The sequence below is a fragment of the Typopeltis vanoorti genome, chromosome 24 (genome assembly GCF_054136105.1).
Source record: "Typopeltis vanoorti isolate ZY-2024b chromosome 24, IOZ_Tvanoo_1.0, whole genome shotgun sequence".
Classification (NCBI taxonomy): Eukaryota; Metazoa; Arthropoda; class Arachnida; order Uropygi; family Thelyphonidae; genus Typopeltis; species Typopeltis vanoorti.
In genome coordinates, this window is record NC_143572.1 from 65750997 (window position 1) to 65778360 (window position 27364).

Consider the following 27364-nt stretch of genomic DNA (forward strand, 5'->3'; position numbering starts at 1 on the left):
CACTCACCCACCCATTCTTTTATCCATGCTAATAGTTTATAATCTAATCCCATATTCTCCAACTTATGCAACAGTCTTCCATGCTATATCTGTGAAAAGGCCAGAAGTACAGGGTGTTTCAAAAAGAATGTCCCGATTTGAAAATTGTATATCTCTGCAACCACGAACCACAAATGAATGTGACTTGTAACCATGTGAACAGCCTTGGCTCAGAGTTTGATATGATAACCACGTAACTACTATGCTTAGTTAATCAGAAGAAAATTGGGTCATTCTTTTTTGAAACATCCTGTATTGTAGTATATCTATTCCCTTGTCTAACTCAACCATCACATTATTATAAAATATTAACATTTTATAATTAATTAAACTCAAAGTATAGGTTCTCTGTCAACAACTCATTTCTTGGCAGCTTTTCTAAAATCTTTACCACCACTCGAGAGATCCTGATAGGTTGATAGATTCATTAGCATAGACTGATAGACTTTTGCAATGGGATTATCATACACTCTTCTACTCGTGTGAAATCTTTTTTTTTTTTTTTTTTTTTGAACCTATACATGAGAGGTTAGTTATTATTACCACGGGCTACTCCAGGAGTCCTTAGACTCATCGAGGGAGGCCCTAAACATCATGTTCACACAGCTGTTCAACATTCTCACAGTATCTATCATACCTTGCCTTGAACTCGCTCACTGTCATAGCACCCACAACAGACTCTGGCAGCTTATTCCACTCATTTACCACTTTAAAGTAAAGAACCCAGCTCTAACACCCCTGCTAACCACGCTCTTGCCCAGCTTCCATGGGTGTCCCCTAGTTCTCCCACCACCAGTCCTAATCTCAAAAATATCATCTGAATTAATCCTATAGAATCCTTTTAGCAATTTGAATGTCTCAATCATATCTCCCCTTTTCCGCCTATCAACTAGTTTCTGCAACCCACAAATCTTCAACCTGTTCTCATATGGTTCATTCCATAGACCTGCTGTCATCTTAGTCACTCGCCTCTGGATCCTCTCAACCTCCTCCCCATCAAGAAGGAACCGAGGTGACCAAATCTGGGCACAGTAGTCGAGATGAGGTCTTATCAGGGCTCGGTACAGAGGTACAATAACTTGTTTTTCTCTGCTCGTCAAGGTATTTTTCAACAACCAAGTGAGTTGATGAGCTGATTTAGCTACTTTCGCAATGTGCCCCTAAACTTCATCTCCCTATCCGCCAACACTCCCAAGTCCCTGGCCTCATCAATCTCTTGGAGTACAGTTCCACCAATGTGGTATACTGCTGCTAATCTTTTCACTCCGAAATGCATAACCTTACATTTTGTCACATTAAATTGACATCCATTCTCCTTAGTCCAGAACTCCAATCTATCTAAGTCATCTTGCAAGACTTTGACATCTTCTGCATTCACTATCGCCCTACCCAACTTTGCATCATCAGCGAACAAATGAACTTTCCCACTTAGACCCTTACCTATATCGTTAATGAACAGATTAAACAGCAGTGGTCCAAGAACAGAACCCTGTGGCACACCACTAGTCACAGGCCGTTTTTTGGACTCTACTCCTGAATAAACTACTCTTTGATATCTCTCCATCAACCACCCAGCTATCCATCTCACTAACCCTATATCCATTCCCATATGTTGTAGTTTACGGATTAGAATTCCATGTGGTATCCTGTCAAACGCCTTTGCCAGGTCCAGCAGTATCACTGTAAACCCATTTCCCTTATCCAGTTCAGCCGTCACCTTGTTATAAAACTTGAGCAAGTTACTGAGGCATGATCTACCCTTCACAAAGCCATGCTGTCCTCTGTACAGTATCTCATTTTCATCAATCCATTCCTGTATTTTTCCCTTGACTACTTTCTCCAAGACCTTGACAACGACTCCTGATATGCTGATCGGTCGGTAATTTGCAACCATAGTCTTGGATCCTCCTTTATGCAGTGAAACTATTTTCCCCTCTTTCCATGCCTTCGGGACTAAGCCAGACCTGAGACTCAGATTAAACAACATGGTCAAGGGCACTGATAATTCATTAGCCGCTTCATGCAAGACCCGTGCCGGTATACCATCCAATCCCACAGATGTATTCACATTAAGGTTCTGTAATAGACTATTCACCTCCACTTCATTCATCACAATTCCCATATAAACTAATGGTTCCTTCATTTTTTCAACGTCACCACCTGGATGATATACTTTTGCAAAGTGCGCGCTCAGTAACTCCACTATATCAACTGGTTCAGTGAACTCTTTACCATCGTCATTCCTTAAAATCATTTTGCCATGTACAGTTTTTTTCTTGCTTGCAGCATATTGAAAGAACTGTTTGGGATTTTCTTTTGCTTGCATAGCTAGTTTCCTTTCATAATCGGCTTTTGCTGTTTTTACCACACTCGTTACCCTTCTGGCCTGTACTTTATACCGTTCGTGTGCCTGCAGGTCACCCCTTTCTTTAAATTCCCTCCATAGTTGTTTCTTTTTTTGCAGCTCAAGCTTAATGGTGTTATTTATCCATTTAACCCTTCCTTGTTTCACTATTCGGACCTTAGGTATACAATCAGCCATAACCTCCTGTAAATGCTCTTTGATCACTTCCCATGCTCTATCGACGTCCAACTCTTGCAGTTGTACATGCCATTGCACTGATCCAAGCAATCTCCTAAGCTTGTCATACTTGCCAGCACAGTAATTCCATATATACCCTGTCTTAATCACAAATTTCACACCTTTAGCCACCTCCCAGGTCAAGACCTCATGATCACTCTCACCAATAGGTGACAACATGGTCATATTCATTACAGTTAAATTCTCAGATACTATTACCAGGTCAAGCACTCTCACACCCCTAGTATTTTCAATTACATGCTGTTTCAGATAGTTATCCCTTAATAATTGAATAAAATCCATTTCCTTCCTCACATGTGTCCTCTCCTCCTTCCAATCAATGTTACCATAGTTGAAATCCCCTATAATAATTACCCTCCTTCCACTCATTTCATCAATTTGTTTATGCATACCATCTCCACCATCTATTCCATCACCTGGTCTACAGCAGCACCCAACTGTATATTTTATTCTGCCAGTATCAATCTCACACCAAATAGCCTCAAATGAGCTCCTTTCACTATCCTGAAATACTTCAATTCTCCTTGGCTGCAGTTCATCAGCTATCATCAATAACACCCCTCCCCCAATTTTATTCTCTCTGTCCCTCCTAAACATACTATAACCTACACATTCTATCCCACTAACTACACTAACTATATCATCTTCCGTCAGCCATGTTTCACTAATGCCAATAACCTGTGGCCAGGAAGAGCCAATCAAGGCCAAAAATTCTTCCTTCTTGTTCCTAATACTCCTGGCATTAGTATTCATGAATTGCAGTGTTCCCTTTGTCCCACCCCTATCTTGATGCGTTATTCTAAATATCCCATTCCCATTTTTTGTCCTTATTGCTGGCTCAGGTACATCATATACATTTTTACACTCAACTGTCTCACTGATGTCTAAATATCCACTTCCCCCCCTCCTTGGTAGTTCTAGTTTCCCTGGTTCTGCACATCCATTTTCACTTCATTCAGCAACACTTTTTCCAGTCTCCGCACACCAAGGCCATTCAAATGCAGGCCATCCATCTTGTATAAGTCCTTTCGCCCATCAAACTCATTCCACACGTCCACCAATTCCACACCACACCATCCGCATAACCTGCGCATAATATCATTTGCGATTATGGCCCTCCTTCTAAACTCCTCTCTGTCATACCGCGGTAACAGACTCACCATTCTAACTCTGTCACTCTTTTCTTTCGCTACCTTTAACAATACTTTCAAGTCCTCTCTCATAAAAAATTTATCACCTTTCAATTCATTCGTACCAGCCACAATTGTTATTTCTTTCACCCTCTGTTTTTGCACTCTAATGCTCTCACTTACATCCTTAAATTTCGCACCCGGTAAGTACGATTTAGTTACACTCCCATCTATTACTCCTCTTAATAACGAGTCACCATACAACACTCTCTCCTTCATTTCGGAAACTCGCCCACGCTGTTTATTTACGTTAGCCGAATCACTCTGGAAAGAGTTTTGCAGGTGCTCTAATTGCCGCTGCGCATCTTGTATCACTGCGCGCAGCCTAGCGATCTCACTTCCTACAAATAATTCCTCATTTTTTTTATCATTCAAACCATTTTCTCTTTCTGTATAATTGCTCTCACTCTTTCTTAAATCACCGCTCACATTGCCATCTTGTACACCGCAATTCCCTATCGAGCCACTAATTTCACTCGCATTCTGGCTTTCTTCAACCATAACTGTCTCACAACCTGACACATACTTCGACTCCTCACTTTGCATACACTTTCTACACATTCTCCCACCACTATCACTTTCAATCCATACTCCAGCCTCATTCGGGAATGCATACATTCCACACACATCACATTGGACAAATTCTCTCACATTATAGTTTTTGAACAATGGCGTCGTATTTTTGGACGCCATTATCTTATGTCGCATTGGCGCCATATTCAAATATATGAAACATATCGTTAAAGACTAAATTAATTTACGGAATTTACACCAAAATCACACAGACACAACAAGCTACCAAATTTAGACACTATTACGTTATGATTTTTAACATATATTCTAATTTCCATTCAAAATTGTATTTAGCTTTCGGGAGCTCCCTGAAAACACGACCGTTCCCCTGGCCCTCTAGCGGCGAATTGAATAGTTAATCAATATATAGTACATTAGTACCATGGCAGTGGATTAGGCTCAGAAAAGAACTCTTCCTGCATGGGAAACCAGGGCCTGGGACATAGAAATCCAAGAGGAGAAAGATTAATACAGTTCTAATAGGAAAACAATCTTGTAATAGTAAATACTTTATTTAGCCACCCTCCTAGAAGACTTTACACATGGAAAAGTCCCGGAGACAGCTGTAGGAACCAGATTGACTATATAATGATTAAAAAAAGATTCTGGAATAACATCTTACAAGCCAAAACATACCTAGGGGCTGATATTGGATCAGACCACAACCCTGTGGTCATTAAAGCAGCAATAAAATTAAAGAAAACAATGAAACCTCTAAACATAGAAAAATATGATCTTGGCTCCCTTAAAAATTGAGAAATACAAGATAAATTTTTAAAGGAACTGGCACAATCCACTGCTGTTAATGTTCCTGATTCCACTAAGTATCCTTACCTTAAAGATGAGATTGAGGATAGATGGCAGAAATTTAAAGAGGGCATATAAAAGGCAGTAAAACAAACAATTCTTAAATTTGAGAAGGAAATGAGTAAAAAGAAAGACACACAAAAATCGTCCTGAATACAAGAACTTAAATAAGGAGATCAGGAAAGAATGTAGGATTGCAAAAGAACTATGGCTCAACAACAAATGCAAGGAAATTGAACTTCTGGACAAAAAGCACAAACCTAGAGAACTTCATGAAAAAGTAAGGGAGCTAACTAACAAATCTTGCAAAAGGGTAGGCTCTCATTGTATTGAAGATACCAGTGGAAACATCCTAATGGAGAAAGACAAAATAAGGGATAGATGGGTAGAGTATTCAATGGAACTCTACAATCATGATAGAATAGATAAGCCAATTCAAGAAGATTTGGAGTGGCCTACTATTCTTACCGGGGTGCTTAAGGGTCAAAGCTGTATAACTGAGAGGAGACCTCCACATAGCCTTTAAAGGAATGCGGAGAACCGACCAGGGCTTCTGACCTAATGTCCAATCCTCACCTTCTCGTGGTGCACCCTGTTGGGTATCTACTTTGATACTGAACGAACGAGGATGGGCTGGCAATTTGGGATTTAGCCGACCAAATTGTATTCTTATTGGTTAAACCAAAATAAAAAATGATGGTACAATATGACAAAATTTCATGCCGGCTGGGGCGTCGCCCGGTTAAACAAGGCCCCCGTTGTTTTCGCCAGGGAACCAGGGCGAACAGCGAAAAGTCAGCTACTGGAACAAATCTGAAAAGAAACCCCAACTCAACATCACCAGAGTTAAAGATCGGTACTATCAACGTAAGAAGCCTGAATGGCAAAGAAATGGAGCTAGCTGAGGAATTAGATAAGTACCAGATCGACATAATAGGGGTGACTGAAACAAAAAAGACCAAAACTGGTGAGATCTTTCTGAGCAATAAATACAAAATGTTATATTCAGGCAATGACAATCAAGGAAAAGAAGGAGTAGCCATAGTATTCAACACAAAATACGAGGCTAATCTTCTTGAATGGCAGTCAGTCTCAAGTAGAGTAATGTGGGCAAATATGAGAATGGGGAACTGGACAATGAGACTTATTTGTGCCTATGGTCCCACAGAAGGTTCTACTAAGGTAGAAGTGGAGGAATTTTTTGAGGCTTTAGAAAAAGCAACTGACACAATGAAAAAGGAAAAGTTGGTCCTTGTTGGGGATCTAAATAGTAGAGTAGGAAATGATTGTGAGACATACAAAAATATTTTGGGAAAACTTGGAGAAAAGAGCAAAGCTAATAATAATGGCAAATATCTGTTGGATTTCTGCTCAGGACATGGACTGGTTATTACTAACACCATGTTCCAACATAAAAATGTGCACAAATTCACATGGAGAGAAGAGGCTAGGAATAAGAAAAGTCTCATTGACTATGTTATTGTTGATAGTGATGTTTTCTCCCTGGTGCAGGACACCAGAGTGTACAGAGGATTTGAAATTGGAAGTGATCACTATTTAGTCTTGAGCAGGATAAAATTGAATTTCATATTGAAAAGAATAACATGTAAGAAAGTTTTAAAGCGAATAAAAGTTGAGCAGCTCTCAGATGTGAACTGTAGACTAAAATACAGAAATATTATTGAAAAGAAAATGAAAGAGTTTGAGAACAGGAATCAAACCTTGGAGATTCAGTGGCAAACTCTGAAGGAAACATTAATTGATTCTGCCAGAGAGGCATGTGGTGAGGTTGTGTGCAAGGATAAAAAAATCAGAACTCCCTGGTGGACACAGGAAGTTAAAGAGGCAGTGAAGGAAAAGAAGAAAGCATATCAAAAGTTCCTGGCAAATAAGTCAGCTTTTACTCTTACAGAATACAGAGACAAATGTAAGAAAGCTAAACAGTGTGTAAAACTAGCTAAACAAAAGTCATGGGAGGACTTTGGCAAGAATATAGAAAATAAATATCAAGAAGGTGGCAAAATATTCTGGAGGTTGTTGAAGAAGCTTAGGAATGGAGGAAAGAGTGCTGTAAAAGGAATTAGAGATGATAAAGGTGAAATGAAAACAGGAGAAAAAGATATCCTTGAAGTATGGAGTAATTACTTTGAAAAACTGCTAAATAAAACAAGCAGTGATGACAGCACAGTGATAAAAAACACTGACCAGGCATGCAGTCAGGAATACATATCCATACTTGAAGTAGAAAAAGCCATCAAAGGCTTGAAATGTGGAAAGGCAGCAGGAGTAGATGATATTCGACCAGAAATGCTGAAGTATGGTGGTATAAGAGTCTTACAGTGGCTGCACTGCATAGTTCAGAAAGCCTGGACAGAGGGACTAATTCCCGATGATTGGAGTAGAGCTCTCATAGTACCCATATATAAAAAGGGAAATAAAACTGAATGTGAGAATTACAGAGGTATTTCCCTACTGAGTGTTCCTGGCAAGATCTATGCAAGTATACTTGAGAAACGGTTGAGAAGAATTGTGGAAGAAAAGCTTGGTGAAGAACAAGCTGGATTCAGGCCAAATAGAGGCTGTCAGGATCAGATCTTCACTTTACGACAAATAGTCGAGAAAGCATGGGAATATAACAAAGATCTGTATTTAAGTTTTGTTGATTTGGAAAAGGCATATGACAAGGTGCCAAGAGAGAAGCTATTCAATACGCTGCAGTTGTATGGTGTCAATGGGGCGTTATATCAAGCAATACTTAGTCTTTATTTGAGTTGTAAGTCAGCAGTTAGAATTGAAGGAAGTAGAGGAAGATGGTTTAATGTTAAATCTGGTGTGAGACAAGGATGTACATTATCCCCTCTGTTATTCATTATCTATATGGATCACATTATGAAGGAATGTGGTATTAAACCTGATATCAAAATTGGAGATTTTAATGTCAGCTCTTTCCTTTATGCAGATGATGTTATACTTCTAAATAAATCTGCTACAAGTCTGCAAGATTCTCTGACTAAATTGAATAGCTGTTGTAATAGATATGGTATGAAGGTCAGCAATAAAAAGACAAAGACAATGAAAATAGGCAGAATCATTGAAAATGTCAACTGTGTTGTGAATGGAGAACCTGTGGAACAAGTAAAACATTTCAGCTACTTAGGCACAATTTTTACTGAAGATGGTAAACTAAATATAGAAATAGACAACAGAATCAGCAAAGCTGGTATGGTGGGAAGTCAACTGAATAAATTCATATGGAATAAGAAAGAAATTAGTCGGAACACTAAATTAGCTGTATACAAGACTGTGTTCAAGCCAATTTTAACTTATGGATCTGAGAGCTGGGTCAGAAGTAAAACACTTGACCAAAGACTAGAGACCGCAGATATGAGAGTCCTGAGAAAGATTAGAGGCGTGAACAGATGGCATCAATGGCAATATCATATTAAAAATGAGGATATTAGGAAAGAACTTGACATTGTCAGCATCCAGGAATGCGTTAGCAGAGCTAATCTCAGATGGTATGGCCACTTAAATAGAATGGGAGAGGAAAGATTAGCAAAACAAGTGTTCTCTGCCAGGTTGGCAGGAAAACGACCCAGAGGAAGACCAAGATATAGGTGGATTGATACGGTACAAAGTGCCTTAGACGATAGAAATATAAGATCTGATGATGTTGGAGTCTTGACAAGTAACAGACTGATTTGGAGGAAAATTGTAGATAGGAAGTTAGTAATGATGTAATTTTTTCATGTAGTACTGTCATATCCTGTACACCCCTTGAGGGTACATGGCAGGAATTTGATGATGATGATGATACTATTCTTACCTGGGAAGTAACAAATGCCGTTAGGAAACTGAAACCAGGAAAAGCTTCAGGAATGGATGGAATTATGGCAGAATATCTAAAGGCTTTAGATGATAAGGCTATAAGATCACTGACTGAGATATGTAACAAAATATATGAAACTGGATACCTGCCAAAAGATTTTAAGCACTCAGCCTTCCTACCAATACCTAAAAAATCGAAGACAATCAAATGTGAAGAATACAGAACAATCAGTCAGATAGTTATGTTATAAAAGTTATGTTATATATCATCCTAGGAAGAAATAAGCATAAAATAAAAATGGAAATTAATGAAACACAATCTGGTTTCCAGGAAAATAAAGGAACTAGAGAAGGACTCTTCAACATTAGAACTATTATAGAAAGATATCTGGAGAAGCAGAAAGAAGTCTACTTATGTTTTATTGACTACACAAAGGCCATTTACAATATACAACATGAACAACTAATCAAATGCATCAGAAATTTAGGAGTAGATGGTAAAGATACCAGATTACTGATAAATCTATATTTGGGAGCAAACTGCCTCAATAAAAATATCAGGAGAAATCTTGGAGGAATTCCCAGTAAAGAAGGGTGTCAGACAAGGCTGTGTTTTTTCTCCTATATTGTTTAACCTCTATACTGAAAATATCTTCCGGCAATTAGAAGAATTTAAAGGAGGCAGGAATATAAACAACTTAAGATATGCAGATGATACAGTACTGCTAGCTGAAAATAAAAAAGATCTTCAAAACCTACTAGAAGAGATGCTGAAGCTAAGTGAAAAATATAGATTTCAACTTAATTTCAACTTCAAAAAAAAAAAAAAAAACCCATGCTGGTAACAAAAGAAAAAGGGAAAATCCCCGATATAAATTCTTCTTAATATTAGTTACCCAAATATTAAGAGGAATAGAAATTGCTAGATTAACCTTCATTAGCATGAAAAACATTCTGACCTCAAGGGAAATTCACACAAAAACAAGAATTAGGCTGTCTAAATGCTACGTATGGTCAACACTGCTATATGGAGCAGAAACCTGGACAATATCAAAATATTTTCCAAAAAATATATCAAAATATTATTTTGGTGAAAATAAACTAAAAGCCTTTGAGATGTGGATCCTCAGGAGAATTCTTAGATTTCCATGGACTGCCAAAAAAAACTAATTTAGAAATATTCGAGATGACTGGAGAAGATAGGAATCTGTTGAAAACCATTAAGAAAAGGAAAACCACCAACTTTAGTCACATACTAAGGCATAAATCCCCACAAAAAAACACTTCTAGAAGGAATGATACAAGGAAAAAGAAGAAGAGGAAGACAAAGAACAGATTGGATGGGAAATGCTAAGGATTGGACCTTTTTGTCTTAATGCAAAAGAGAAGCACAAAACCATACATGGTGGAAGCTCATGGTAGTCAGCCTCCTGGAAGAAGATGACATCTGACAAGAAGTGGATTAGAAAAGGAGATATTTGTTTATATTTCATTTAAAAGCTTATATATTATATTGTATTCCTTGAAAAATAGATAAGGGAAAAGACTTATATTAAAGATGCCAAGAATTCACATTCTTGGTTTCATCCTTTGTCCAAGTGTAAGCAAACAATGTTTGCTGTAAAGTAACTTCACAACTGGGATACTTGAATACGGAGGCTAATGACTTCACATCAGTTGCCTTAATACCCCTTACTGTGTAATGCTGTGCATTATGAGAAGGGTCATTACCCAGACCAGTTTTGACCTTTATTGAGATCTCATCAGTGGGAGCCAGACTCAGAAGTGATATAGTTTGCCCACCGATTAGAGATCCTTCAACACTTCTGTGCATCTCAGAAAAAGGAGAATCCATTCCGATAATAAGGTAATCAGTCCATATAGTGGGATGAGTTGTTTATTATTACCGGTCGGAAAATTAACTTCTCTTTTATGATTATTGTAGTAAACTATGTTGCTTGTATAACAGTTGGAAAATTTTACCTATAAAGCACATGATTTCGCGTGTTGGCGATCAATTCGGACATCCTTCATTTCTTTCTCCCCTTCAGCATGAATCGACTATTCTTGGAAAGACGCGAAGCAGGGACCTACAAATGGTGGGCCAACTATACCAAGGTTGAAGTAATGCAGAAGTCATATTTCCATATACAAGTAACCAAAATACTCTGAATTACAGATAGATAAATTAAAGATGCCAGGAAATTATATTGGTTTAATCCTTTATCCAAGCGTAAGCCAACAAAGTTTGTGCATGAAGTGAACTTCACGACTGGGCAACTCATATATAGAGGCTAATGACGTCACATCACTTGCCTTAGTGCAAACGATGTGAAGTCATTAAAGGGAGATTTTCAATCTGAGACTCAAATTATATAGCCATGTCTAAGGAACAGCCATTATTCCATAATGCAAAGTTTTGGCCTTTTTGACCAGTTTTGATCTTTATTGAGGTCTCATTGGTGGGAGCTAGACCCAGAAGTGATACCAAGGCTGACGTAATGTGAAAGTCATATTTCCATATATAAGTAGTCAAAAGATGACTTTGACTACTTGTCCCACATGGCACTGTTATAATGCTAAACTGGGAATGACTGTGTAAGCATTGTTGCATGGGAGAGGTGACGAGCACTAGATTGTGGTTGGAATTACCTAGACCATCGTTTCTCAAACTGTGGTAAATGTACCACTAATGGTACATTACGTTATTTTTGGTGGTACAATTTTTAAACAAAATATTTAAATAAATGATCAGAAAAATGTATTTTAATATTGTAACGAGTAGACTGTTCCAAGAATTTAGCTTGGCGAATCAAATAAAACGAACAAATAAATTTTATTGCAGTTTTATGTGAATTTTCGAATGCGAAGTCTCATTAACGTGTCATAAGGGTTTTCATATTTAATATTTATTTTGAAACAGTATTTTTGTATGTAAAAAAATTATAATAAACAAAGTTTCTTTGTCAGATGACACTGTTTCACGACGAATTAACGAAATGGAAGCTGAAGTAAAACAAACACTAATCGAAAATATAAAGCAAAGCAAATGGTGGTACATATATTTTTTGATTCTTATTTATGTGGTACAAAATTTAAAAAGTTTGAGAACCCTTGACCTAGATCCACTACATTCACTGTGTATTTGAAAGGATCTGATGAGGAAGAGATCTAGAGTTTGGGTAGTGGTTAGGGTTATCTAGTGTTTTCTGGTTGACATGTGAACAATTTGTGTCAGGTCATTGGTGATGGCAAAGTTTTAAGAATCTCTGTCTGCTAGATCTGTACAACTTGAGGAGGAAAGCCAATTGGTGTTGTGAACATATAAGAGAATGATTTTGCTGTTAGGGATGTGGGACTGGAGAAAATCAAGAGCTCAGAGTAGTTGGTAGCATTACACTGACTAGAGTTATTCTTTCATATTCATTCTTTCTTTTACTTGCAACATAATGATAGAATTCTTTTCTTTTTTTTTTTTTTTTAACTTGTAGAGTCAGTTTCTTTTCATACTTCTACTTAGTATTCTGACCAATGCCTGTAACTCTTCTGGCCTGTGATTTATAATTTTCATAACTTTCTTAAATCACTGTAATGCCTGTCATTTTTGGTCAGTTCAAGGTAACTAATGCTAAAACTTCTTGCCATTGTTCTTGATGCTTCTGGCAGAAGTATGCACCCTTAATTCTTTTAATGAGTGTCTCTTTAATATTTTTAAGATTTTTTTTTCTTCGACATTTTTTTTTTTTCATTCATATACTCACTTGCCTTAAGAGAGCATGTATATGCTAACCTGTATCCTCCCTAATAGCATTGGTTTCCCTAATTTTGACCATTTATTCTCTTATGGAACAAAACTTTCTCCAGACATAAATTTACTCATGTTTAATCCATTAGGCATATACAAGTCCTTTTGTCCATCACATTCACTACAAACATCTAAATGCTTTTGGTCATTTTAGCTTTCCATATGCACATTAACTTATTTGCAATAATGGCTCATCTTATTTTACTTCTGTCATATCTTGGCAAGAGGTTTACAAACGTTGCTCTCTTGCTCAATTTGCTTTTTTTCAGTGAAGATTTCATATCCTCTTCCATTTCATTTCATACTTTTCTGCATTTTGTATCATTCATTTGAGCAAAAATTATTAAGTCTTTTACTTTCCTTTTGTGAAATCTGATTGTTTCACTAATATCTTTAAACTTTGCACCAGGAATGCATAAATTAATCACACACTCATTAGGCATATCCCTAATCACAGAATCACCATACAATATTACCTCCTTACTCAGTGTTTTTTACTCTTTAATAGTCTTCTTACTTTTCCCTTCTCACCTCCTTCATTCTTACTCTTCACTTGACAAAACATTATCCCAGATACTTCCTTAAATGCTGTAGCTCTCACTTTGTCCTCTGAAAACTTCACATAACACAGAACAAAATATGAGCTAAGAGGTGATAATAAAGAGAACAGCAAGTTAACTTAATCATAGAGCCTTTGTAGCTCATTAGGTGTAAACAAATCCCTTTGGTCAGAAAGATCTTGGTTCGAATCCCATCCATGGCCTGAGGAACCTTTATCTGATCTCTTTCGTCTAAAGGTGAGTTAATCAGTCTCAAACGGAGGTAGAGGGTTTTCCCACCCAGAAACTTGTTTTTTTTTTATCCCTCAGAATAGGCAAATAGCCCCATGAACACACACGTATTTACAGTCGTAATATATATATATATATTTTTTTTTGGGGTGCTTAAGGGTCAAAGCTGTATAACTGAGAGGAGACCTCCACATGGCCTTTAAAGAAATGCAGAGAACCGACCAGGACTTCTGACTTAATGTCCAATCCTCACCTTCTCGTGGTGCAACCTGTTGGGTATCTACTTGGATGCTGAACGAACGAGGATGGGCTGGCAATTTGGGATTTAGCCGACCAAATTGTATTCTTATTGGTTAAACCAAAATAAAAAATGATGGTACAACATGACAAAATTTCATGCCGGCTGGGGTGTTGCCCGGTTAAACAAGGCCCCCGTTGTTTTCACCAGGGATCCAGGGCGAACAGCGAAAAGTCAGCTACTGGAACAAATCTCAAAACACACCCCAACTCAACATCACCAGAGATCGGTACTATCAACGTAAGAAGCCTGAATGGCAAATAAATGGAGCTAGCTGAGGAATTAGATAAGTACCAGATCGACATAATAGGGGTGACTGAAACAAAAAAGACAAAAACTGGTGAGATCTTTCTGAGCAATAAAGACAAAATGTTATATTCAAGCAATGACAATCAAGGAAAAGGAGTAGCCATAGTATTCAACACAAAATACAAGTCTAATCTTCTTGAATGTCAGTCAGTCTCAAATAGAGTAATGTGGAAAAATATGAGAATGGGGAACTGGACAATGAGACTGATTTGTGCCTATGGTCCCACAGAAGGTTCTACTAAGGTAGAAGTGGAGGAATTTTTTGAGGCTTTAGAAAAAGCAACTGACACAATGAAAGAGGAAAAGTTGGTCCTTGTTGGGGATCTAAATAGCAGAGTAGGAAATGATTGTGAGACATACACAAATATTTTGGAAAAATTTGGATAAAAGAGCGAAGCTAATAATGATGGCAAATATCTGTTGGATTTTTGCTCACGACATGGACTAGTTATTACTAATACCATGTTCCAACATAAAAATGTGCACAAATTCACATGGTGGGAAGAGTCAAGGAATAAGAAAAGTCTCATTGACTATGTTATTGTTGATAGTGATGTTTTCTCCCTGGTGCAGGACACCACATTGAACAGAGGATTTGAAATTGGAAGTGATCACTATTTAGTGTTGAGCAGGATAAAATTGAATTTCATATTGAAAAGAATAACATGTAGGAAAGTTTTAAAGTGAAAAAAAGTTGAGCAGCTCTCAGATGTGAACTGTAGACTAAAATACACAAAGATTATTCAAGAAAAAATGAAAAAGTTTGAGAACAGGAATCAAACCTTGGAGATTCAGTGGTAAACCTTGAAGAAAGCCCTGATTAATTCAGCTAGAGAGGCATGTGGTGAAGTTGTCTACAAGGATAGAAAAATTAGAACTCCATGGTGGACACAGAAAGTTAAAGAGGCAGTGAAGGAAAAGAAGAGAGCATATCAAAAGTTACTGGCAAATAAGTCAGCTTGTGCTCTTAGAGAATACAGAGACAAATGCAAGAATGCTAAACACTGTGTAAAACTAGCTAAACAAAAGTCATGGGAGGACTTTGGCAAAAATATAGAAAATAAATATCAAGAAGGTGGCAAAATATTCTGGAAATTGTTGAAGAAGCTTAGGAATGGAGGTAAGAGTGCTGGAAAAGGAGTTAAAGATGATAAAGGTGACATGAAAACGGAAGAAAAAGATATCCTTGAAGTACGGAGTAATTGCTTTGAAAAACTGCTAAATGAAATAAGCAGTGATGACAGCATAGTGTTTAGAAACACTGACCAGGCATGCAGTCAGGAATACATATCCATACTTGAAGTAGTAAAAGCCATCAAAGGCTTAAAATGTGAAAAGGCAGCAGGAGTAGATGATATTCGACCAGAAATGCTAAAGTATGGTGGTATAAAAGTCTTACAGTGGCTGCACTGCATAGTTCAGAAAGCCTGGACAGAGGGATGAATTCCCGATGATTGGAGTAGAGCTCTCATAGTACCCATATATAAAAATGGAAATAAAACTGAATGTGAGAATTACAGAGGTATTTCCCTGCTAAGTGTTTTCCTGACAAGATCTATACAAGTATACTTGAGAAACGGTTGAGAAGAATTGTGGAAGAAAACCTTGGTGAAGAACAAGCTGGATTCAGGCCAAATAGAGGCTGTCAGAATCAGATCTTCACTTTACGACAAATAATCGAGAAAGCATGGGATTATAACAAAGATCTGTATTTAAGTTTTGTCGATTTGGAAAAGACATACATATGACAAGATGCCAAGAGAGAAGCTATTTAAAATGATACAGTTATATGGTGTCAGTGAGGCATTATATCAAGCAATACTTAGTCTTTATTTGAGTTGTAATTCAGCAGTTAGAATTGAAGGAAGTACAGGAAGATGGTTTAATGTTAAATCTGGTGTGAGACAAGGATGTACATTATGCCCTCTGTTATTCATTATCTATATGGATCATATTATGAAGGAAAGTGGTATTAAACATGATATTAACATCTCAAAATTGGAGATGTTAATATCAGCTCTTTGCTTTATGCGGATGATATTATACTTTTAAATAAATCCGCTACAAATTTGCAAGAATCCCTGACTAAATTGAATAATTGTTGTAATAGATATGGTATGAAGGTCAGCAAGAAAAAGACAAAGACAATGAAAATAGGCAGAACGTTGAAAATGTCAACTGCGTTGTGAATGGAGAACCTCTGGAACAAATGAAACATTTCAGCTACTTAGGCATGATTTTTAGTGAAGATGGTAAATTAAAAATGGAAATAGACAAGAGAATCGACAAAGCTGGTATGGTAGGAAGTCAACTGAATAAATTCATATGGAATAAGAGAGAAATTAGTCGGAACACTAAATTAGCTATACAAGACAGTGTTCAAACCAGTTTTAACTGGATCTGAAAGTTGGGTCAGAAGTAAAACACTTGACCAAAGACCAGAGAGTGTATATATGAGAGTCCTGAGAACGATTAGAGGCATGAACAGATGACATCAATGGCAATGTCATATTAAAAACGAGGATATTAGGAAAGAACTTGACATTGTCAGCATCCAGGAATGCGTTAGCAGAGCTAATCTCAGGTGGTATGGTCACTTAAACAGAATGGGCGAGGAAAGATTAGCAAAATAAGTGTTCTCTGTCAGGTTCAGGTTGGCAGCAAAATGACCCAGAGGAAGACCAAGATATAGGTGGATTGATACGGTACAAAGTGCCTTAGATGATAGAAATATAAGATCAGATAATGCTGGTGTCTTGACAAGTAACAGACTGATTTGGAGGAGAATTGTAGATAGGAAGTTAGTAATGATGTAATTTTTTTTCATGTAGTACTATCATATCCTGTATACCTGTTGAGGGTACATGGCAGGAATTTGAAGTTGATGATGAAATATATATTTAATCTCTCATTAAGAGGATTCAACTCTTCCTAAGGGACATGGGGGGAAACCCCATTCAAGTTTATTTATGAAATAAATAAACTTGAATGGGGTTTATTAACCTTGCTGTTTTCCTCATCATTACTTACTCACTTCTTCCTTGAGAAAGATTAATGGCTATCTGTTCATCAGACGTTCTAAAGGAAACATTTATATAACAAATTACTTTCTAGGTCTTTAAATTTCTAAATGATGAGTAATATAAAGTTTTAAACACTTATGAATAAGTGGCTCATATTTACAGAGTTGGTACCTTACCAGTGGATTACAAAGTGTTACCTTTAATCCCTGAAAGCATAATATCTTAAAGCACATAATACCCCAGAGAAAACATCTACATACTATATGTAGATGTTTTCTCTGGGGGGGGGGGGGGAATAAAGAGGAAGAGAAATAAAGGAATAAAGTTAGTTTGGAATATTTGAAGAAAAGAGAGAAAAGATAAAGAATTGGGATGGAGTCAGGAAGGAGACGAGGCAATGATTGCTTACTGTCCTCTTTTAAAATAAAAAATTTATAATTTAGTATTAAGTCCAGATACTTGAAGAATATAATCCTACTAACTAAAGTTTGAAGCACTTTATTTATAAGGCAAAGAACAGTTCTGTTTTGTTAGGTTCTGAATTTAAACTTGCTCTTTATTCTAAAATTTTCTTAATTCTCAGAATAATTACAAATTAGCACTGAGCACTCATTTAGCTGCTATATGCAGCAAATGTAGTAGGAAATTTTATTTTATTGTTTTTATTAAAAAATATAAGTAAAATAAAACATTAAATATGCAATTACATACTGCTAAGTTTTGCATTTTATATTTTAGGAGAGAAGATGGTTGTGAAAGAGCTATTAAATTCTGGCTATCATAGTTTAGATGCCAAGAATCAAGAAGGACAAACAGCTTTACATATGGCTAGTATCATGGGGCATGATGATATTCTCGATATGCTTCTACAAACTGGAGCCAATGTTAATGTAAGGGATAGTAGCGGACTTACTCCATTGCATGTAAGTATTACTTTTCATTTGTAAGGAATACTTGCAAAAGAAGTAGAACCAACTTCAACAGCACTGAAGTGTAAGGAATTGTCTTCAAAATATGGCTTTTGTTATAAATAATTCCTTTATATCAGAAATCTTAGTCAACATGACAAGGTGGCCAGTTAATTTAATATTTGTTATGCTATATGTAGAAGTGAAAGCAAAGAAATCTGTGAGATATCCTATTATTAATTTAAACCTTATTCTAATTTATAATGAATATTTATACTAAGGTACATATGTAATCTTGGGGGTTAACATTTGTGGTACTGTAATGCTAGACTGCTAGAAGAAAACTGTCATATGTGTTTCTAGTTACCAACTAGAAGTTTTTTTAGGCGCCTTTTTTTCATCTGGTTCTCGATTCCAAGTAAGTGGGCTTTTCCTCCCAAAACGTGTTTTCAATCCCATATCTTAGAAAAATAGACAATAGAACTTGCACTATTTTGTAGCGCAAATGTTAAGGTACTCCGTATTCTTACTTCATTGACAGTCATGAACTCATCTTTTGATCAGGTAAAAACTGGTTTCCCCCTTCATTCCATCCAAAAAGGGAAGGGCAGAGTAGATGGAACTAAGAGAGTTCCATTTACTCCCTTTGGGAAATAAAAAAGACATGTTGACAAGAATAGAGGAATTATACTATTTAGACTAATTTATAAAAATTTCTTTAATAGCCATTATTTAAATTAAATTAATTTAACTAAATAGATCTCTTAGCAGTTTTAGGCTACAGAAATTATTTGTTAGTGTTTTATGAAGGAAGCTTATTAATGAGTCTTCTCATTCCTTAATGAGTAAGTGCAAAGGAAATTGAGAGTCACTTCTTTTTGAACCCCAAAAGTAAATACTGTTGAGTAGGCATAGTTGCTTGGCTATTGACCAGTTATATTTTTCACTCTTTCTCTTTTTGTATCTTGTGTAGATACAAATTTTCAATAAACAGAATAGAAATTCATATTTAAATTTAATAAAAATTATATAGAAAAAAAGTTGGTTAATTTGCAATAAGTAATGGTTTTGCTTAAAGAATACATATCAAATTACAGTTTAAAGACTGATGTTGAATGTCTTTTTTAGATATGTTTAAATAAGTATTAGTTATTGATTGAAATTGAAAAACAACTCTGTTGAATTGTAGAAAATGTGTGTGTGTAAGAGAGAGAAAATTGCAATCCTTTAAAAAATATGAAATACATTATGTATTTCATGTAAATGGCCATTGATGACTTGTGATAATTCATACTACAAGAAGTGTGTAATAATCTTGTGAAGAATAGGGACATAAGCAGATATTGACTTAAACACAGAAAGTATTTTACCTTGGGTATAATAAATGTTAAAAATACCAAGCAATTTTAAAGCTGGTTTTACTCCATTTCCCAAGTAAGCAAACAGACAAACAAGTCGAGTTTGCGCCTGCAAGTGATGCAAGTCTAGCTGATCCTACAGGTAGTGCAAGACCAAGGCAACTCGTGGTAAAGGTGGCATAAGCTCTGATCACTAATCTTAATATTTACCCTTAATGCCAAAACACATCTCCAAGCAGGGGATGTATGATGTTTTGTATTAAAGGCAAGGGGGCCACTACCCAGACTGGTTTCGACCTTTATTGAGGTCTCATCAGTGGGAGCCTGGCTAGAAATACCAAGATTTTAGTAATACAGAGCTTATAAGTATTTTACCATTTACCATTTAACATTTATTATACCCAAGTTAAAATACTTTCTACATTTATATCTCCTCCTGAGATTTGTATTTAATAAGGTTAAAACCCCTTATGGTAACTTGTTCTAGTAAAATGAAGTAAGCACAAGTAACAAAATGAAGATTGAATGATGTGTGTGTGTGTGTGTGTGTGATTTTTTTTCTTCAGAAACTCAGCTTTTTACTTATGCAAAACAAACCATCCAGAGAATCTGTGCATTAACAAAACATTTCAGACTAATGATAAGAATGCCCACCTATTATTAACAGAACTTAGGTTTATAAAAAAAGCACAGTTCGTAATCAAAACAGGGGCCAGAATTCAGGAATAAGAAATAAGGCAAATGATAATGATGCACTTATTAGAAATAACATCACATTCACAAAAAATTAAATACAGTCAATTTTTACTGCAGTGAATCCATGGTGGATGGGGTGGGGGCTGAATGAATAGTTTGTTATAGTGTAGTATTTTCTAATAGTAAATTTTCTTTTCGATAGCCTTGATGCTATGCATGGAGCTTTGGCTAGAACGTTTTAGTAGTTTGTTATAGTGAGAGTTGACTGACTGTAGTCAAACGACCCAGTAAACTTTAAAGAGGAGACTAAATTATAAGTAATAGTAATTCTTATGAAGAAGAAAAAATCACTAGTATATTAATTTCTCTTTGAAGATACACAGTCTTTCCTTTTCTTAAGAAAAGGAAAGACTGTGCTCTGTATCCTTTGCCAGTTCAGGCTAATAAAGTGATTGAATAGTTCATTGTTACTACAAAACATTTTTTTTTTCTCCAGCTGCAGGATCTGATCAGTTACAGACAAAATTAATCCTTCTTTGTTTTTTGTTTTTTCTGTTTTTTTTTTCTCTTTCTTATGTGCATATTTTTCAGTCCATATACTAACTATTTACCTTTATTATCTCTTTCAATCTACAACTTTACACTTGTTTTATTTTCTTGTTAAGAGTTTTTGATGTGTTAGTTTGGTCTATCTTTTTGCAGATCATTAGTGCCTCAGTAATGTGCAGGATCTCCAGTATTAATGCCTAATGTTAAAGCTTGAATTCTTCATAATAAATATTCTGTTAGGGTTAGGAAAGATATTTGGGAATAATTTTAAATTATTACTGTTGAAATAGTATTTCTAGGTCTTTTGGTACTGAGTATAGTAATCTCTGCATGGAATGAGCAGGAACATTTATAGTCATGTTTTTCAAATCAGTGTTAAATAGATTGATAGGGTTCTTTAATCCAGAGTATTTTAGTAATAAGGTGTGACATCTTTTGGCTACTTGTATATGGAAATACGACTTCTGCATTACTTCAATCTTGGTATCACTTCTGGGTCTGGCTCTTACTGATGAGACCTCAATAAAGGTCGAAACCAGTCTGGGGAGTGACCCTTCCCTTAATGCATAGCATTATAAATGTCTGTAAGGATATGTGCTTTGCATTATGGGATACTAAGGCAAGTGATATGAAGTCATTAGACTCTATGTATGAATTTCCCAGTCATGAAGCTACTTATGAGCAAACTTTGTTTGCTTATACTTGGATAAAGGATGAAACCAAGAATATCATTTCTTGCCATCATTAATATATAATGAGCAGGTTATATTATCTTGGAAGTAGCCATTGCCCTCAGAACAGAAATAGAAAAATACAGGATATATATATGATCTGACATACTGCATTTTGTCTTATCTTCGAACAAAAGAGTACATGCCATGTAAATATGCTACACCAATATTCCACATTCAGCAGCTGTTACAGTATATGTAAGTATTAAACAATATTATATATGCATTCTATCTTAAGCTGTCTATGGAAAAAAAATCCAGATTCACTGACCACAATACATTTTTTCAAGCCTTAGTAATTCCATATGACTGCTACTGCTGAAGTTCTTGCCTGTGTATTTACATACCACTTTCCATCTGGTTTGCAAATACAGTAACAACTGCGAAATTCATATATCTGCTAGTCTGAGTCAATATGGATCTGTATTTAAGATTCCAAATAACATCTTAAGTGAGTGGTGATCACCAGTTTGCAGTTGATTTTCTCAGGAATACTTTGATTTGCAGGAGAGTGTTTCATATTGAAACATTCCTAATTTTCTATGGTTTCTATCCTGCATTTCTCCACTAAGGAGAATAACCCTTCCAGATGCGCAGTGCCTAGCTAACTTTTTTATGAAGTATGAAAACCGCTCTATGAAACTTATTGCTACCATGCAGAGAAAGTATACATTCTGCTAAGTTGTATAATAAGCTTTTTAAATTTATCTGCTGAAGTTTCTTAGAATTGATTTTACTTGAAACATCTAGCACTGAGTATTAGCAAAACTTATGTTTGTTATTATCTGTGGTATATGCTTAACAAAGTGATCAGTGCTTTCTTTAATTATTTGACTTTTTTTAATTACAGTATGCTTGCCAGTCAAACTGTCCTTCTACAGTACAAATGCTTCTAGAATTAGGAGAGGCTAACCCTCAGATCCGTTCATCTACCTGTGGCTGGGTACCTATGCATGAAGCTGCTAGTCGAGGACATACAGAAGTAATAAAAGTAAGGAAATTACTTCTAAGAATGACAATTTTCCAGAAGTTTTCTGAAAATTGGAAACTTGTTTCAAATATAATTACAGTAGGTGCTTACTTTAGTAATTTTAATAGGTTCCACAAAATAAAGCATTAAGTGAATTAGTTTTATCAGTAGCTAATTCCTTATGAAATTAATGTCAATAACATTAATTCATTATCTTGCTCCAGTTATAGCAGTAGAAAATTATGTTTGGCTTATGAATGTTCAGGAAGTATTAAACCTTAGTATAAGATATGTCATATAAAACATATGATATATAAGGTATGTCGGTGTGCTCTCCTAATTTGAGATTATAGGTAACTTAGCACAAGAGTGTTTAAGACCATTACCATCTATGTGCATTTATAATATGGTGCTAATATATCGCAGAGTAATAGTAGCAGTGTTGCACTTGTCTTACAATAAGTTTTTATTTTAGTGAATATTAGTGATTTTAGTAATTATTTTTGGTTATATCTTATTTACGTTATACTATAAAGTTGAGTGTGTGTGTTTCAGAAATTTTTAATATGGGATATTGTCTAGAAAGCATTTTTTTCTTGGCAGCAGTGCCTACAAGAAAAATGGTTTAAAGGATTTTATACGGTGTAGCATATATGTTACATCTATGTATTCATCACTAAGAGTGAATGACTTATGGTATGAAAGTAAGAGTGGTGAGAAATTGTGTTGTAAATATTTTGTGTTCAAGAGCAAGAAATGCAAATTGTCATGTGGAAAGCAGGAAAATGAAGTTACAAGTTGATGTAAGGAAAGATAACAAAAATGCTCTGAAGAATGTGGAAGTTGTGAATGCTAGTGTGAGAAATATAAATAAGCACATGAAAGAAGTGGCTGAAAGTAATGTGGATGATGAGATGGTAAGGAGTGAAATGAAAGTAAAAGTGAATGGGGAAAGTATGAAAGTGCAAGAAACTGGAAATAAGGAGACGGTATTGTATGGAGATTCAGTGATAAGAAGTATACTTAATGAGAAAGTTATGAAGCATTTTTACTGGGTACAGGGTTTAAGAACATTAGTGAAGCTGTTAGTTTGCAGAAGTGAGAAATGAAGGAGTTGATTGTTTTGGCTGGAACAAACAATTTGAAAGGGGCGAAATATGCAAAGAGAAAGGATATGAAAGAGTTGCTGAAAGAAGCAAAATTGAAGAGTAAAGAAGTAAAGATTGTGAGTGTTCTACTTCATTATGACAGGACAGAGTTGAGAAGAAGGGCCATGATTGTTAATGAGCCAATGAAAAGATTGTGCAGAAGGAATGGTGTGCAGTTTATAGATCTATGAGTGAATTTGATGAATGAAAGGACTTATATATGCCTGATGGACTACATTTGAATAGTTTTGAAGTTAGATGATTGGAGAAAGTGTTTAGTGAGAGTTTGGAGGTGCAAAACCAGAGAAACTAGAGATATTAGGGATGCAGTCAAGCATATGTCTGTTCACCCCTGGATTAAACGAGTGCATGGACATGTACAGAAATAATTATGCAATGCTGAATGCGATTACACAGTTTTCAGATTTGAGTGAGTTGGTAATGGGTTAAATAGTTAATAAATGGGTTAAACTTAGGTTCAACAATGAAAGAAGATGGTGAGGCTGAGAAGGAAGTGGGATGCAGGATGGAGGAACTGGAGAGAGATGGCTGGAGTGCTATGCGATAAGAGGGTACCGATCAATCTTAAAGGCAAAATCTACAGGACAGTTGTGAGACCAGCTATGACATATGCTATGGAAACTGTGGCCCTGAGGAAAAATAACATCAGTAGGATGGAGGTAGCGGAGATGAGAATGCTTAGGTGGATGTGCGGTGTGACCAGAAAGGATCGTCTGAGAAATGATTATGTAAGGGGAATGGTGAAAGTTATGAACTTAGGAGCAAAGATACAGGAGGCAAGGTTGAGATGGTTTGATCATATGATGAGGAGAGAGGAAGAGTATATGGGAAGAAAGGTCATGCAGATGGATGTGGAGGGGAAGAGGAAGCGCGAATGGCCAAAGAAGAGATGGAGGGAGATGGTGGAGGAGAACTTGAGGATGAAGAACTTGGATGTGGCTACAGCCCAAGACAGGAGGTTGTGGAGGAGACTCACCACAAACAGCGACCCTACTTAAGTGGGAAAAGCTGCAGAAGAAGAAGAAGTGAGTTGGTAATGACATTACACAATGCCAGTAGTATCAGAAATAAGGGAGAGAAGTTTTTGGCATTGGTCAGCTCAACTTAGCCAAAAATTATAGAGAAAAATAGTTGACAGAAAATGATATAGGGGCAGAATGTAAAGGGTATTTTTTTTTTTTAGTGAGGATATAGGTAAGACAAGAGGTGGGTTATTGCTAATGATAGTCAGAGAACTACAACCAATAAGATTAGAAATTAAAGAGGATTTTAAGTCTAGGGAAAATAGTTCATTTGAAGCTGGCTGTCTTGTGTGAGATAAAGGCCAACAGGACAAAATATATTGTTGGTTGCTGCTAATAGACCAGTGGGTCCACAGGATGATATACAAAGGTGATCTGGAAAGTTCTGCTAAACACCTTAAACAAAAATACAACTATATAACCATAAGAAAGAGTATGAGGACCTAAGAACATAAAGTTACCTTCATAACTCTGCTACTAGTATTTCTTTCTTGTGGTTATATCAGTTGCTTTAATACCATTTTGTTCTAGGTGTTTATCAGAACTTTCCAGAATCCCTCCCCCTTGTAGATGCAACTGAGATACAGTTTTATATGCAAACTTGACTTGTTTTTGTATTCAGAATATAAATGCTGTTATTAGTTCTGCCTTCTTACTGAAAGATGCTCATGACATATTGAGCAAAATATACAGGAGTAATAAATTATATTTTAGTTTTCTCTTACTTGTGTAAATCCTTTATTTAAAAAATTATATTATGTAGATATCATGTATCAGCAGATTAGCACAAATGAGCAGACTTAACTTATTATGGAATATTAGGGACATGGCAAGGTAGAAGTGGAATTTATACAGTTGCTAAGGGATAATTACCTGAAACAACGTGTTATAGAGGGGACCAGGAATTTGAGAGCGCTAGATCTGGTAATAGCATCAGAATTTATATCTATAACCAAGGTAGACACTGTCTCCAATTGAAGAGAGTGACCATGCAGTATTGTTCTGAGAAGTTTCTAAACAATTGGAATTCTCTGTCAAGGAAGGGTTTATGTTGAATTATAAACCTGGTTTTCAGAATTTGGAGGCATCTTGGAGCAGCCATGGCTTCAGGAGCTACAAGGAAAGAAAGTGGTTAGAGATTATTTGAGAGAAGCAGTATCAGACTTGCATACCCAAAGTCAGGAGGATGAACCGGCTGGGAATTAAGTGGATGACTAGAGATATAAAGCAGAGCTGGGGGGGGGATGGAATGAAAGAAAACACTATGGAGGGAATATAAAGAAAAAGGTGATTAGCATACTCATGATTACAAAGTGCAAGCAAACAAGAAGGGTGATTAGTATGGTAAGAAAAGTAAAATCAGATTATGAGATAAAATTAGCCAAGGAAGCCAAAGTAACTCCAAAAGAGTTTTTTCATTATGTAGAGGAAACATGACTCTGTTAGGATGACTTTAATCAATGCTGAATGGTAGGAAGATGAGAAGATGGAATGCAAAAGAAATTGTTGAGTTGCTCGGTGATCATTTTGCAAAGGTGTATCATCCATGTGGAGATTTTGCAGTTGCTGATGTGACGGATGCATATCAAAATTGAGGTAGATGAACAGGTGTTTAGCATTTTGAAAAATATCAATATGAATACAGCAGTAGGACTGGATGGCATGTTAGTCCACTTGCAAAAAGAATTGGCATTCCATTGATGAAATTGTTCAATCTAAGTCTCAGCTCTAGCAAGGTTCTAAAGGAGTAGAAAGAGGGTAAGATAGTTCAATTATATAAAGGTGGCTCTAAGACAAAAATAGCAAACTACAGACAAATTAATATATCAGAGTGATTGTTAAACTATTGGAAAAGTTGTTTAAAAGTAAAATCCAACAGTTGGTAGATAGGGTCACAATATACTATGGTGGGCAGCACGACCTTGTAAAGGTAGATCCTGTCTTAGTAATTTATTCACCTTTTATAATAAAGTGACAGTAGAATTGGATAAAGGAAATGACTACGCCATGATACTACTGAACTTGACAAAGGCAATTGACTGAATACTACATGAAGCAAATGTGAATGGATATTCCCATTTGCTTCATACCACTCCCTTATCCAAGCTTTTTTTTTTTTACATGAACATATAAATTCAAATAAAATAGATATTTAATTTTAATTAATATGTTAAATTAATTTAATTAATCAATTTATTTTTAATTAATTAATTAGTGAATTTATTTTTTAATTAATTAGTTGGGGGTACTTGGTAAAAATAAAAATTTAAGAAGGGATACGCAGATATCTGAAGTTGAGAAACACTGGCCTAGTGGAATGCATACCCACTCTCCAACGGATATGTTAGGGGATTCGAATTCCACCATGACCATGAATATTTCTGACAGCCTGCTCTAGACAAGCTTACATAGTTCTTTAAGTTTATAATGCTTGTCTTTAATTTTTTTTTTTAAACTATTCTAGTGTCAAAAATTAATTATCATTATTTATACAGGCACTCCATAGAGACAAAAGACTCATTGCAGGAGACCCCACACCATTCATTAACACAGTACCTCTCATACATCTCCTTAAACCTATTCACTGTTAGAGCACTCACAACCACATCTGGCAACCCATTCCACTCATTCACCACTGCAAGAAAAAAATCCTAGCCCACACACACACACACCACTTACTAACCCCACTCTTGGAC

The 27364-nt window shown here is 36.0% G+C and overlaps 1 protein-coding gene across 1 annotated transcript in view; it reads left to right on the forward strand.

The window, feature by feature from the left end:
* The window catches only part of Shark (SH2 ankyrin repeat kinase), a 266529-nt gene that overhangs the window by 61202 nt on the left and 177963 nt on the right, over positions 1-27364 (forward strand). Inside the window, exons 5-6 of the mRNA XM_090413998.1 lie at positions 18004-18188; positions 22358-22498. Coding sequence (XP_090270124.1) covers positions 18004-18188; positions 22358-22498 — 326 coding nt within the window. The remainder of the gene's footprint in view (positions 1-18003; positions 18189-22357; positions 22499-27364) is intronic.